Source organism: Plecotus auritus, assembly GCF_963455305.1.
Source record: "Plecotus auritus genome assembly, chromosome: 2".
NCBI classification, from domain to species: domain Eukaryota; kingdom Metazoa; phylum Chordata; class Mammalia; order Chiroptera; family Vespertilionidae; genus Plecotus; species Plecotus auritus.
The window spans coordinates 171,492,074-171,507,678 of record NC_137771.1 but is presented as its reverse complement, the minus strand read 5'-3'; the positions used below and the strand labels follow the sequence as shown (position 1 = coordinate 171,507,678).

General features: G+C 48.3%; 1 protein-coding gene across 23 annotated transcripts in view; it reads right to left on the bottom strand.

Annotated features, from left to right (window-relative positions):
• KALRN (kalirin RhoGEF kinase) overlaps positions 1–15,605 on the bottom strand; it is a gene marked incomplete at both ends in the record, with an annotated part of 667,375 nt that overhangs the window by 49,245 nt on the left and 602,525 nt on the right. For all 23 annotated transcript variants that reach the window (XM_080657248.1, XM_080657225.1, XM_080657253.1 and 20 more), the window contains 8 exons: positions 1,409–1,486; positions 2,327–2,377; positions 3,392–3,484; positions 4,294–4,380; positions 5,529–5,598; positions 6,095–6,198; positions 7,579–7,645; positions 9,270–9,400. In XM_080657248.1, coding sequence (XP_080513374.1) covers positions 1,409–1,486; positions 2,327–2,377; positions 3,392–3,484; positions 4,294–4,380; positions 5,529–5,598; positions 6,095–6,198; positions 7,579–7,645; positions 9,270–9,400 — 681 coding nt within the window. The remainder of the gene's footprint in view (positions 1–1,408; positions 1,487–2,326; positions 2,378–3,391; positions 3,485–4,293; positions 4,381–5,528; positions 5,599–6,094; positions 6,199–7,578; positions 7,646–9,269; positions 9,401–15,605) is intronic.

The window sequence follows — 15,605 nt, the reverse complement described above, 5'->3', positions numbered from 1 at the left end:
CCAAAGCTGAATATAGCATTCCGAAATTTACTTATGGGCCAGTCTGCTTTATATCTAGTCCAGTCTACCGCTTTTAATTTAGCCAGAAGAAAAAAGGTTATTACTTTCTTAATTATGTCAACTTTCAGAAATCTTCCCTTTTCTCCAAAAAAGGAATAATGAAATCTTAGATTGCAGGATTACCGGGATACAGGACTGAAAGATTCACCTCCAGGGCTCAACAACTACATACCAGTCAATAACTGTGTCTCTTTCAATGTTACCATATTGATACTCAACAGATTATGTTTAGTCAATATATGATGTTTGGATATAAGGTAACAACAGCCACTTATTAAGTTAAATTAGAAAAATCGATTTGCTCTTTAAAGGTTCACTGTGATGGTTCAACTGTATCCCCCACAATTCACATGTTGAAGCCATAACCCCCAGACTTCAGAATGGGACCCTATTGGGAGGTAGGATCCTTAAAAAGTTAATGTGAGGCTGTTACGGGGATTCCTATTTGAGGATGATGGGTGCCCTTATAAAAAGAGGAAATTAGGACACAGAGGGCAGACAATGTGAAGATACAGGGAGAATGCCATGTGGACATGAAGGCAGCCATCTACAAGCCAAGGAGAGAGGCCTGGACAGACCCCTTTCTCACAGTCCTCAGAAGGAACCACCTTCATTGACCTTGAGTTTGGACTTCTAGCTTCTAGAAAAGAGTTGATAGAAATGAGTTGAACAGGATTCCTGAGTTCTAGAAAAACACTCCATGTGTTAATTAATACTCTCCACTCCTCATCCTGCTCAATGGCTGTTTGCAAGGATAGTCTGTTGTTGAAGCCACCAGTCTGTGGTACTTTGTCATGGCAGTCCGCTTAGGCTAATCCATTGACTGTAACCAAAATCCCAGCTGTCTGTCCTAAAATTTGATTCTCCTCTTTAAAGAACGGAAGTGTGCACTCCGGTGTTTTAGCGCTTTGAATGCTTGTTTAACCGAGCCACTAGGTAGACCTGTCAATTAGAGCCACCCTTAAAAAAAGTGCTCCACTTTCCCCTGGTTCTATTTCCATCACAGAGGCCTGCTCCCCTCACACAGCTCGCAGGCCTCAAGCAGGAGAAGAGGGAAGAGACCAGTGCCACGTCCACAGTGATAAACAATTTGGGGTCTTTCCAACCCTCTTGGAATTCTGACTCCAGCTTGGGTGACTGCTCTGTGACTTTCTATGACTGTGCTGTCACTGGGTATCCTATACAGATGAGGCATCGAGGCCTGTGCACCAGAGAGGCCCAACGGGCCTAAAGGAGTAGATGGGGCGAAGGAGGCAGAGGAGGCAGGCACAGGACTTCAAAGAAAGCCTCCTCCACCGGGGCTCCTGAGGCCCAGTGAGAGAGCTTAGACGCATTCTTGGGGGCTTACCTCAAAGCCCTGCAGGCGTCCCAGATTCATCATGTCATTGCAGCGTTTTGGAACAAGGCACATTAACTCCACTGCTTTCTGTCGGGAAGAACAACAGCAGCTCAGGAGGCGGAACGGGAAGCTCAGGGCAATTTCATGCTGGAAGGCAGGGACCTCCTGGTAGTTCCTTGATTCTAGGAAACGACACTGGTCCCAGAGGACTGCGAGATGGTCTGTTCTTGGGGGTGAGGGGTGGGAGGGGGAAGTTGCTGGTCACCAGTGCAGGGGCAACACGTGAATCAGTGACCACATGTGGGGAGAATGCTGCCCAGCCCATCCTTTTCCTACCTTCCCACTTTTGGTTATCAATTCCCTCTCCTTCTTATATGTTCTTTCCTCTCTCTGTTGTTTTCTAGCTGCCCAAGCAACAGCTTAGCCTGGCTTGTGAAACACTGAAGGTTTTAACCTAAAATAACCTTCCAGAATGGTCTGGCTTACAACAATCCCCATGGTGACACTGTCTCAAAGGACTTCGCTTAAGGAGTAATCTTTGGGGGCGGGAAGGGAGTGAAAATGAAATGCTTTGTATGTTAGACTCCGATAGTACCCAGGCTCATGGATAAAACTGCACACTGAAACACCCAGTCTCTGAAGGATGTCAGAGGGCTCACATACCATTCCTTCCCACCACGTGTCCCTGGGGGCCACAGCAGAACACCAGTGGGGCTAAGCTCTGACCTGGCCCAGGACAGGATTAACTCGGTGTGTCAATTAATACTCGCTGCTCCTCATCCTGCTCAACAGCTGTTTGCAAGGGGCTCTTACTGTCTTAGAGGAGCCAGCCTGGACTCTCGGTCTCCAGAGTCAATCTTTCCCCTTTAGAGACAGACACCCAACAGTCGTCCCTACAACAGTCATCATCACAAGCAGAAAACTCACCTCAATCTCTGAACACTCCAAACCCGCCTTCTCGCTGTATCTCAGGAAGTCCTAGTAGGTCGGGGAGGCGGGAAAGGGTATGGGAGGGTGAAATCAGTTAGGAAAATAGAGCTATAAAAACCCAGCATCGCAGACACTGTGGCAACACCCAGAGACATTCTTTCCCCTAGAGATGGTGATGCTGTGTAGAGGCTGGATATGGGGCTATGAGTCATACTGTACATACATCACAGAGAAGCCCCAGTATACGCAAAGATTCAACATTCTGAGAAAAGGGAGGGAGGAAGGGAAGTTAAGTCTCTCTACCACATACCCCCTTCTCTGTAAGACAAATTAAATTAAACCATTACAGAAAGTAAAACATGATCAAATTTAGATATTACTACTCATCTAAGGTTTCTAGGGCCTTTCCTTTCCTTTCACCTGTACAGTAGGTCCTCGGGTTACGTTGGAGATCTGTTCCTACGGTGCCACGTAACGCGATTTTCGCTGTAAGTCGGAACCCACCTACATAAGCACCTACGTCACTCACATGGAGCACATACACAGCAGTAATGAAGTGAAACAGTAAAAAAAATTTAAAAGAAAGATAACAATTCCTGACCTTTACTTGTGGTAAATAAATAACAAAAAACATAAAGCACATATGTACATACGTCTACATGACGGAACTTTTTTAAAAAAATAAATAAATGGGAGATGGCGACGTAACCACAAAATGACGTATGTCGAGTCTGACGTAACCCGAGGACTGCCTGTATTCCACTTTGATTTTATGCTCTTGTTATTTTTTAATTTCTTGAAGGTACCAAGTCAGTGATGGTGACAATATAAGACATTGAAAAAAAAGTGAATTAACCAACCTTAAAGGTAGGAACAACAGGTATACAATCTATTTGAGGGCAAAGTGGACACAAGTAACCGCCAGCCGAGAGAGAAGCCCACATGTGCCCCCATGAGTCCACGGAAGAGTGTGGTGGAGACAGAACCGCAGCTAACTTGTTTGCGAGCTCAGAGCCATGAAGACCCTTCCCTGGCCCTGAGCCAGGCTCCCAGACCTCTTACCTTGAGAAGCAGCTGATATTTTGTTATTCTCTGAATGGGCTTGATAAGGAAGTCGCTAAGCGTCAGCCTTTGATTTATCTCTTGTTTCACCTCCTGGAACACAAGGGAAGTAGTATTAGAAAAAAAAGACTTGGGGTATTCTAGGTCAGGGTTCAAGGCCAGGAAGATAGGCAGTCATGCTTGCCACTAAAGTTTTAGAATCTTCAAACCACGCAAGAAACAGAACTGCCTACACTACTGCTAATTTCTTATTAATAACAGAACACACATCATTACCCTCTGCCCGTCAATCACTGTCATAGCCAGTGTCTTGGCCCGGGTACTGGAGACGAGCAGGAATGGTATTCTGTTCTCCCTACCGCTCCAGGGCCCAGGGGAACAAGGGCTTCTCCTAGGACACAAGCCTGAGGCCCTCAACTCAGATCTGCAAACACTCTTTCCAAGTGGTGGCTGCCTCTCCTCCAGCAAAACACACACGTCCAGGCTGGGGCAGAGCAAACATTTTTGGGTGCTTGACAGAAACTCTGGGGATGGAAGCAGAGACTACGAGGTGACTGCGAGCACCTCAGCAAGGTGGCGGGCCCTCAGCAGGCAGTCTCCAGGGCTGGTGCAGAGGAGTGTGGGCACAGTCTGCCCTGGGGCCCGGGAGGAGGCCCGAGCTTCGGAAGTGACCTCGGCACCACAATCACTCTGAGCACGGAGGCCTCTGAAAGCAGCCCACACGCTTGGCCCCTCTGCTCCTCCCAAGCAAAGGGGCTCCTGGGAATCGAGCTAAGAAGCTCACGGCTATGTCGAGGCAGCTGTCCCTGTCTTGGATGATGGCCACTGTTTCTCTGAATGTGGCTATCTTGGCCTGAATTTCTCCCCCCACCCCTCCCACCAGCAAAGCCGGCGCAGCTTACTTCGAAGTAGGCGTCGTACTCGGCCACGATGTACTCGGAGCGCGGCTTGTTCTGGCAGTACCACACGTAGATGTGCAGCTTCCGCTCCTGCAAGGGCAGAGGGCAGGCGCTCAGACACCTCCCGCCTCACGTGGAACCTGAGTCTAAGAGCGCTGTGCTGGGCTACACGCCGGGGGACAAACACACGGTCCACACTCTGGGGATGCACCAAGGCAATGACATATCAAGGGCAGAGGAGGGAATGGAGTGGCAAGAGCCCATTGTCCAAACTGCCGAGACAGTTAAACAACAACTCAGAGAAAGGTGAAAAGGAAGAGCAGCAGAGAGAGGAATTTAAAAATGCATGGAAGCTGCCTAGCCCAGTGGTCGGCAAACTGCGGCTCGCGAGCCACATGCGGCTCGCGAGCCATGGTTTGCTGCTCTGTTGACTAATGAGTTTGCTGACCACTGGCCTAGCCAGTGTGGCTCAGTGGTTGAGCATCGACCCATGAACCAGGAAGTCATGGTTCGATTTCTAGTCAGGGTACATGCCCGGGTTGCGGGCTTGATCCCCAGTGGGAGGGTGTGCAGGAGGCAGCCGATTAATGACTCTCTTTCATCACTGATGTTTCTCTCTCTCTCTCCCTCTCCTTTCCTCTCTCTGAAATAAATAAAAACATATTTGTCGGGAACCAATTCCAGCATGTAGTAATTACAAGAGTTCCATCAAAAGGTTGTTGGGACTTGCGGGGCTCAACAAGGGTGAGCCACATATGTAGTTTACCTGTTGGAATGGCTAAATGGCACTTCCCCTAAACCTGAATATTATTGTCTGCTGCCAGACAGCTCAGGGCATTTTATTATCTCCTGTTGGCCAAACACCTGAACAGCTGTAGGCTATTCCCCAAACTGATAATGCTTCTGTATTCTTCCCTTTGAAACCTTACCCTTTGAAGAGTATATCTCCACCTTGCCTTAGGACAAATTGTGTTAAATAAATAGCACAGGGTCCTTAGACAAGGGGTAGTCTTCGGTTCCTTTAGCTGAAGATCCTCTGACCCCCAATGCCTTTCAAAATTATCTTTTGTCTCTGGACTCCTTCTTGAATCTATGCATCAGCCTCTTTCTCCAGAATGCTGAACCCTTTGTAAGGCTGGGACAAGAACCCTGGCACATATTTAAAAAATTTAAAAAATAAAAAGCATAGAAGTGAGGCTGGTGTAAAGGGAGGGGAAGAAGGCGCAGGAAACACTCACATGTTTAATGAAGAGCTGGGCCAATCTGTCTTGCTCCTGGATACATTTTTCTAGTTCGGCCAGGAAAAAACTAAAAGGAGGGAGGGGATAAAAGAAGGAAGCCACAAATATAAAGAACATTATAAACTGTTGAACAAAAATAGATACAAAGGCAAAGAAGCATCAAACAGACTGTGAAACTACAGCAGGAAGGCAGGGAAGGGTTGGGGGGCTAAGAGATCAACCGAAGGACTTGTATGCATGCATATAAGCATGACCAATGGACACAAGACACTGGGGGCGGGGGTGAGGTCAAGTGCCAGGGGGTAGAGGAGGCCAGGGGGAGGTCAATGGGGGGGGGAAGGAGACATATGTATTACTATTTGTAATACCTTAAACAATAAAATAAATAAAATTAAATTAAAAAAAGAAGGAAGCCACATTCTTCAGCACTGTGTAACTTCTCAAGGCTGAGGTAAATGACGGAAGACTCTCCCCAAACCCTGGCCCTAAGGTCAGATGCAGGGTGAGGACGGGAGAGACCTGGATTTTAGGACGCCCAGATCCCAGGATGATGTAGTACTCACTCCTTATGCCAATCATAAATCTGGTGAATGTTTCCAAACACGATTTTGTCCTTCCCTCGCATGTCCTCCGGGACACCCTTTTCTTCTATCCTCTTCATGAAGCCCTGTGGGCAGAGGCAATGAGGAACTGAGCAGTTTTTACAAGAAAGCTTTCTGGGTGAGCACCACACTGCAGCCCTTTCTGCAGGAGCTTGAAGGCAAGTGCCCCTGTGGTTTCTCACTATTCAACCAGGACTTCACGCTTGTGCAGAGTGAGACACAACACTTCTACGAATTTCTAAGAACGCAGAAGAAAGAAGAAATCACCTTCCCCTCTTTCTTCTCCCAATCTGAGGTCTATGTCTTTAAAGGCTCAGAACTAGACACATCTGGCCTAGAAATAAGTCTCACTGTGCTAATACTTGAGAGTCTAGAAAATTCCATCATGAATAATCTCACTTTAGCTTTTAAGTCAGGCTTTGCGGTTGCACAGGCAGCATGTACCCCGTCTGACAGATGAGAAGCTGAGACACTGGGGAGTCAGTGCTCTGTCTTACAGTCGCACCACCGATGTCTGGCTGCCCTGCAGCTCTGCCTCCAGATTCCCGAGCCCCTCACTCCTAGGCTGACTGCAGGTGCAGGTTGCTGCCCCCCTGCCTGCCCCATCCTTCCTTGGAGAAGAGAATAACTTTCTATAAGTCAGAATTCAGGTTCGTTGCATGCCAGGCTAGTTTGTTTATCCAAGGTTCAGGATAAGCAAATACAAACCCTAAGTCAGCAGATCTCACAGGATGGGGACTTACAGGTCCAATGTGAGGCACCGGCAGGTGATGTAGGTATCAGACATTCAGTGTTTAGAATTCACATGATTTGCTTAAGATGTTTAGCCACAGGGCACTAAGCCATGTAAATTATCCATTTACTTTCTTTGACTTTCTCATTCAAGTGTCTAAATCCTTCTAAGGTAAACCCCTATGGAGAAAGAGCTGTTTTGCTTACTGCCAAGCTGACTATGAACTGCGGACCTGCCAATCTTGCCTGATTGGTGGTTTTTTAAGGCAAGATTATTATCCTGTTCGTCTTCTTGATAGTCATAACATTCTCCTTAAAATCTAAGAAAACAGATAAGCCCCAAGGCATCACTAGGAGTGAACTGCTGAGTGCAGGTCCTGGTGGCTCACGGCTCTGAAGAATACATGTCCACCTGGTTGAACACCAGTGAAAAGCTCTGAGACAAAAACTCAGTCACCTAAAACAAGGCGAGAGGCTCAGCTCTAACCAAGAGGCTGCAACATTTGGGGCCCTACCTCCCTCTAGATCTCTGACAATATTCAAGGGAAAAAGAAAAAAACAAAACAAAAAACCCTTACCTGCATATTCAAGCTCATCTATTACCATTTCTAGTTTCATTTCTGCAAATATCCGGAGCGAAAACACCTCGGCCCAGCGAGGGCCCAATATGCCCCCGGTTGGGTGAGCAGACCCATCCTGAGCCATCCACTCACCTCCACCACAACCCCCAGGTCCTTGACATAGTCCTTCTCCGTCTGCACCAGCTCATTCAGGACAAACCTGAGTGGGAGATGAAGAACAATGAGGTTCCTCTTAATCGTGAAGCAAGGAATCTTCACACTTGAGTTCACAGGGAAGTGACTCTGGTGCCTTTGTGGTGAGACCACCCGAAAGGCCACACTTGGCACCCTCGGGAAGGGGCTTACGGGTGCTCTCTCTACGAGAGGCCCGCGCTGAACTGCTGGGGGCACTGAGGCCGAGAAGGTTTTCCCAGCGGCACACACAGTCAGACAAAGAATGCCACACACAACCCAGCATTCCTATTCCCATTCTTTGTGCTTCTGCCGCCCTCATGTGTAACTGAACAACCGTATAGACACAGGGCAGAAAGAATGACAACCACTTTGGCAAAATTGAGTTATGAAAGATTTGAGGCCAAGGGATCAGCGTGAGACTTTCCAGCTCTGTTCTTCGCTTCACAAGAGGAGAAAGGCATTTGTCTGATAACCACCTTTTGAGGCCTTGGAGACACTGACAGCAAGTGAGGCTTCTGAGATACAGAAGCCACAGTTCTTCAGGTACGTGTCCATGGTGACTGGCCTGCAAAATCCCCAGTCAAGGCCAGCAAGACTGACTGCAGACTCTCCAGAATCACAACTTTGAATGCTCAACCTCCCAACCCACCAGCAGATGTAGGATTTAACAACTTCAAGGGCATTTGCTTTCTTGGTTTCTTTCTTGTTCATGATTTCTTCTTGGAGCATTTGCCAGTTGCATCACTGGGGTTTTCTCATGCTCAGAACAAGGTAGGGATTGTAAGCCCTACTGTAAACAGACAAGAACGCTCAGGCAGTATTGCCCAAGAGGAGAATGTGTGTAGCAGAGCGCTTTCATGGTAGCCACTGCCTGGGAAACTGCTCGGACCGGCTCTCAGGAGTCCCCAGGGCATCAACCCCAAACGCACCTCTCTGTACAATCAAGAGCTGGACTCAGACCAGGTGCTGTGTGGAGTGCTGATGTCTGGCGCATATTATCTAAGCATGAAAGGTTTGCCTGGAGCTACACAACTGCATTTTTGGTCCAAGTAGCAGAAGGGATAAAGTTCTGAGATGTCAAAGAAGGGCCCAGCACAAGGGTTGTAATCATTCTGAAGCCAGGAAGCAATTCATCTGAAATTCTTCATCTATACGGCACAGAGAAGCCACCAAATTCCCGGGTCTAGAGCCTCGGGCGACGGGAGGAAGCAGGGAACACATGCTTCTTTATCAGCGCGCCCACCCGCTCCCTCTCTCTGAGACACACAATCATGTGTTGTAGGCCACAGGAAGGAACCGGGAAGGCCAAATAAAAGTACTGAAATATATCTTTAGCTCAGCCCAAGTTATTGCTTGGAAGAAAGTGGTCAAAGGAAGCCCACAGGCAAGTTAGAGTGGGAATTGGGGCTGGAAGGGTCCCATGGAGATGAGGTCCAGCTCTGTCTCCAGGCGGGATTTTTATCCTAAACTGTCCGCTGAGACACTGAGGGCTGCCTCGGGAAGGGGGCTGGGCTGGGTGTTGCTAGTGCACCTGGCATCTCTTCCCTTGAAGGGCTCTCTGATCCCTCCATTCACCCCAAACTACTGCGACCTTGCCCATCGCCCACGGCACACTCGTGCACCAGGGTGGAATTGGGGGAGCCACTTACATCCTGCCTCTCAGGGCCTTGGCTTTCTGTTCTTCTTCCAGGTTTCTTGTAGGTGTGGGCGGAGTCATCCCCTCATTCAGGCAGCCCGCTGGGTCCTTCAAGCTGCCCCGGTATGAGCCTCCTTCTAAGCTCTGGAAAGAGAAGATTGAACAGCCTTAGACAAGCGCACAATGGAAGTCACCTGGAAGGCCCCGTGTTCCCGCCCGAGCCGAGGCTGTTCTTCCTGGACCCAGTGAGCCCCCAGGAGACCAGAGACGCCCATCGTCTTGCAGCAGGGAGCCCAGCGCGGCCCCTTCTCAGGCAGTCAGGGGGTGCTGCCTGCCTGTTTCCCAGACATGGGACATGATGAAATTGTCAAAGTGATTTGTTTCTGGGTAAGGGCTCCAGAGGTAAAGCTAGTCATCGCAATTCTACACCGAACAAGCAGTTAGAAAAGAAAATCGGTTGTAGGAGCATCAAATGCAAATGAACAGGGAGGACAGTGATAGAAAAACCAGTTGTTTAAGATCACGTTTGTTTAATTAGTTACAATTGTTTTTGAAGCAGTCAACAGATTTAGCCTTTTCTAAAAACATGTTTGTTTTCTAGGTTATTTAACAAGGGCTTTCTTTCATTTATTAATCCCTTTCATTTCTTTTAATTAAGTTGCTACAGGAATGAGAGGCCTTTAAAGGGATTACTATGGCACCCTAGAGAGAGCAAAGGGTAAAGGATTCCAATCTCAGATCTGCAAGTGCCTGGGCAACCTTAAGGGAGACAGCTAGAATTATTCTACGCTTCAGTTTTCCTCAATTTGCAGATCAGAACTCTCCTTTCTACAGATTTCTGAGGAATAAAAGTGCCTGGAAAGAAAGACCACACAGGGACACTTAGCATTTCATTTTGCAAATTGGCAGAAGTAATGTGGAGAAATAATACAACGGGAGAAGTCAGTGGGCAACTGTCAAACAAGGGTGGGAGATGAGTCCCAGTTCTCCACAGGCCTGTTCACAGCACCACTGCGGAGTGAAGGAAAGGCTCACGTTCTCCATCTGAAAGCATCAGCCCGAAGGGTAAAGCCACAGAGATCAGAAAGTGTCCCTGAAGGTCATAGGAACAGAAGGCATCGGCATGGGCTTAACCTGCACTTGGACCATCTGTCAGGGACTCTCTACCTGCTGTGTCTCAACACAGGCCAGGGAGAGGCAGAGACAGTCCAGGAAAATGAAACAAAAATGGAAGAGGTCCCACAGGGCCACCGCGTGAGGACAGGTGGAGAATATGAAGACCTGAAGCTGAAAAACTTAAAATTGAGAAGAGATGTCGACCTTCTTTACCCCCAGTGGACCCCCAAATCCACAGAATGTGCTGAAGGCTAAACAGGATTTTGTTACCAACATAGAAACTAGAATTAAGAAGACAGGGTTTCTAAGCTGGAGAAAGAGAATTCCTTTTAACTTGACAGGAAGGTATTTTATAGAACAAGTAATCAGCCATGGGCACTGTTATCCAGAGAAGCAGCACAGGCTAAAAATATAGAAAGGTCAAGAAGAGTTTAGCTAAATTTATAGGTTCAGGATCTGTACCCAGTTATTAAGGAAATGAGTGTCTGGTGCTGAGGCTTGACAAGCCCCGGACAGGCAGGCTTTTCAATGACATGTGACAAGTCCCCTGGTGCCATCACCAGAGACCAGCTCCCAGGCAGATGGACCCAGCTGCTGATTGATCTGATTACATGCCTTTCCCTTCCCTTCCCCCTCCCTGCTGTCCTGTTACAGCCTTTGTTCTGCAGCCTGTTGGCCGGCAGGATGCTGGCTGCAAGGCCTGGGAAACAGGCTTATATCTCTGCCTACAAGGCTGTCCTGTGGAGCATCCAGCTTAATGGGGTCCACTCTAACGCTTTTGCAGAATGAAGGACATCTGAGGCGTCCACAGTGTCACACAGAGAAATAGGTTCCAGCGCCTCCTGCCTGACCTGCTACAGGAGCACGAAGCCCAGGTTATCTCTGGGATGGAGCTGAGAAGGCAGAAGCTGTGAGAGAGGAAGAAGAGGGAAGTAAAGGGTTTGGCTAAGCTGTACGCTGGGTAATCTGCCTCAAATAATGGCACTGGCTATAAATACCTACACCGGCTCAACAGTGATTCCCTCTGAGGACTTAGCTCCCTGGAGTTGGGATACTGGGTCCCACTCCAGGGCCACTAGGGGTGACTTTCAGTTGTCTGTGCTGCTCCTGGGGGGACGCAGGCAGCGGTGGCTGGTTGAGGAGTGGCGGGCTGTGCACCACCACAGGGAGGACTTCTGCCCGCCAGGCTGAGGTCACAGCGGTCCCAGTAGACAAAGGAAAAGGTGTACAAAGGAGGGAGGGACAGAAGTTGCACAATGGGTGCTCCTATAGTTGGTCCAAGGTCAGGGAACAGAAATGCAAATTGAATTTTTAAAAGTAGATTAAATGTGGAGGAAGGCTACCCCATGTTAAAAATGAACACATTTCCTGTCTGCTGGATCTTGGATCACATACCCACAAAACGCCCTTCCTCTGGGCTCCTATAACCACCCTTTACACACCCCGCACAGCATTCAGGGCACAGTGTTGTAACTGATCACTTATTTGTACTTCAGCAAATATGTACCTACACGCTGACTATCTGCAAAGTCCTGGAGAAACAAAGACGAGCAAGATATGGTTCCCTGGCCTCCATAGTCTAAGGCACATGGGTGATCTTCCAGAAGAGGTACCATGAGGGATGAAAAGAGGAGCAGGCAGCTCTGTGGTGGGGCGGAGTAGAAAGGGAAAGGCTTCATGGAAGAGGCAACTTGGACTGAGTATTGAGAAAGATATACCAATGGGAGGGCATTCCAGACAGCACTGTGAGAATAGGATCACGGTGTTCAACCCCACGGGCAGCCTGGGAAGCTGCAGGCTGCAGGGTGTGAAGTTGAGGGGGGCGGGCGGGCGTGAGTGGGCACTAGGGAAAGAAGAGGTGAGGGATGAAATAGATAACCCTGGAGAAGTATGCAGGGGCCCCATCATAGGGAGCCTTGTATGGAGCATCAGGAAGTAGCGACTTTACCTTCTAACTAACACCAATGATAGGAGGATTTTAAGCAGGGAAGTAACATCTTTGAGTTTAAGTTTTAGAAAGATCGGTCTTAATGTTCCCTTTCATGACTTGGGGAAATGTCACTGATAAGATACTAAAGAAAAACAGGCCTTAGATTTTGTACACTCTGTGATTGCATTATCTAAAAAGGAGTCTAGAAGTTTCAACACTATGTCTAGATCAAGCACGTCAAACTCGTGGCCGGCGGGCCACATGCCTCGTTTATTTAAAGGAGGCATGTGGCCCGCTGGCCATGAGTTTGACATGCTTGGTAGATGATGCAATTATGAATGGTGCTATAATTTGTTCCTACTCTTGTCGTTTTTTCATTTCTTTTTCTTGAATGAGCATATGTTACTTTTATTCGTAAGAAAGAACTATTAATAAGTTTTTTAAAAGAAAAAGACCAGAAAGATTCCTCTGTCTGCCATGTAAAGAGAGAACCTGAAATCAAGAGGAAACGGTTGCAACAGCCCAGGCAGGAGGGGATGCTGAGCATTAACCCTAGACTGTGAATCCCCTTAAGGAAGGTTCTGTGCTTGATCTCAGTGCCGGCACATAGTAGAACCCCAGAATTTACTGAATATGCTATGGACCTCTTTGGAAGAGGTCAAAGCTCATCTGATGAAACCACAGGTAAGGTGTGGGTCCAGCACCACCTACCACACCAACCTCTTAGCTGTCCCGCCTTTTTATAAAAATGTGTATACTCTCCTCTGGGAAAGGCATCAGATTTCAGTCATTCCCAGGCAGGTTGGGGTGGGGTAGGAGAAAAACTGAAGTCCGGCTTTCTCAGGCAAATAACATTTCAGGTTTGTGACTTTGGGTTAAACATTTTCTGGTAGAAATCTAAACTTTTCTATCTCTACAAGCTCAATAATCCTTTCCAGAAGGGCTATCAGAGGAAGCCAGTTCCTGAAGACATGCCTTCACGGGGCCATTATCTCCTCCCGTCTGGACTCTGAACTTCTGCTGTTCAACCTTGCAGCCGACACCGCAGGCCAGGTCATCTAAAGGAGAGCAGGCACACCCACGAGTGCACACTGGCCCTGCCCATGCTACGTGCCCACCACAGCGGACCAAGGCTGACCTAGGAAGGTGAATGCTATCAAAGTGGGAGTCCCAGAGGGCGGGCAGGTGGACACAGTCCCAGGGAGCCAGGCTCAGGCAGACTGAACAAGAGCTCAGTCCCGGCAGCTCCTTCCCTCAAGGCAGAGGATCATCAGCGAAGGGTCCACAGGGAACGACTGTGCTGTGCTGCTGATGACAGGAGCTCAGCGAGGAGGCTTTCTTTCTAGAGGCTCAGCCCTTCCTCTCCAGCAGGTGGGGGTATCTCAGTGCAGTTTAGAGACACACCTGGCCAGGAAGCTCTGCTGTTCAAGCTTGAAGAATAAAACCAAATCATTCAGATTGTTAAGCTATTACACCCAGCAACATTTACCCAACCACCAATATCCTGGCTGACAGATATTGTGACCCTGTGCCCAGGGTGTGGCCAAAGAGGATCAAGTAGGCCCAGATTTCCTTGCCCTGCCCTTCACAGTACCTATGAGTTGGCTAAGAGCTAAGGTTTGAGGGATGCTTGTCTATCAGTTTACAAAGCGCATTCACACCTTATTCCATCCTCCTTATGACTCTTCTGACATTAGTTTCCGGTGGACAGAACCAGCCTGTTGATAAATGAGATAAAATCAAAGCCCAAGATGCCGAAGTAACTTGCTCAGGGCTACACAATAAGTAGCACCAGCAGGACTAAAACACAGTGTTCTGATTCCTTCGGTACCTAACACCTGCCCCGGTCCACATGTCTAGGAAAGGCTTTATTAAAAACCACATAGGGAAAGCGGGGTGGAGAGTCCTTAGTCCTGCCTCAGAATTAATGACGGCACCTTAAAGCAAAACCTAGGAAAAGTACGTTAGCTCTATTTGGGGAAGTGGGTGGGCATCCTCTCTTGGTAAACAAAAGCATCGGGTAAAGACCAAGGCTGGCAGGAGAGAGCTCAGAAGTGCCCATTAATGTCCAGAGACTTGCCGCCGGGGGCGTTGGGAGCTTTATCTGCACACAGGAGAGCGAGCACCTGCCCTCATCGCCAGGCAGCAGCTCTCAACAGCAGAGATCACAATCGAGAGGAGGCCCTGGGCCACGAGCACACAGGGAGCCAGGCCTCTTCTGGGCCTGAAACTCAGACACAGGGATCTCAGCGTGGCTTCGGGGAGAGCTAGGGGGCCAAGTGAACTCTCAGAGCAGAATCTGGTGCCATCTCTCAAGCAGCGAAAACAGACTCAAGCCTTAGACATGAAGTCCACATATACTACACGCTCCTGTAAAATTTCCAGGCTCTGCATTGAAAAACCTGATTAGTTCTTCTTATGTTGAAATAAGATAACCTCCACCCACAGATCCGGGACCGCCCTCTGCAGCGAAGAAGGGTTGAGAGAAAGAAACCCTTCTTTCCCAGGGCAGTGCTCAATTATTAGATCATAGCTCTTGTGTCTTCCCTCTCCTAACTTCTCCCCATCCGTACACTCAGTTCCTTCAGCTTTCCTTAAAATGACATGGACCACACAGTACTGGTACCTCCTTGGAGTCGACTTCCATCGAGTTCAAGAATATTTTGAAATGCCAGGTTCAGAACCCGATACATGACTCACACACAACTCAGGACAGGCGTGCCCGAGAGCGCTGAGTACCATGGGGCTGCTACTCCCCTTAATCCGTGCACTGTACTTTCCTTACCCAGCTCAGGACCACACTGTTGTACTTACAGTCAAATAAAAAGTTCAAAATTTTTACAGGCTCTACGTCTTACCCACTTCTAAGCTAAAGAGCAGGAATACAAGTCTTGAAGGTGAAAATGTGGCTGAGGAAGCCACCGCCCACTGTTGGCTCCATCGCTACCCCACAGTGGGTATGTGTGGGGATGGGAAGACAGAGGAAGTAGAGGAGAGGGCAAAGAATTGAATTTTGGTGAGAAGATTCTGAGAATCCAAACCACTGCTCCCTCCTTCCTTTCCCTGATATGAGCTTGGTTTTGTATGTTCAGCCAAAGAAATCTCTGTAATTCTGGGCTCACAGCAGGTAATTATTGGTGGAAGTGAAAGCCCTTATTATGGGAAACTCACCACAGAAAGGCCATTCATGCAAAGATATGTTGAGAGCCCGCTCTAGGCAGTCAACTCCACCACCAGCCTCCATGCCCTCTCCTTTGGGAAGTTTGCTCTTATGGGACTTTCCAATGTCTGGACTCACATGTT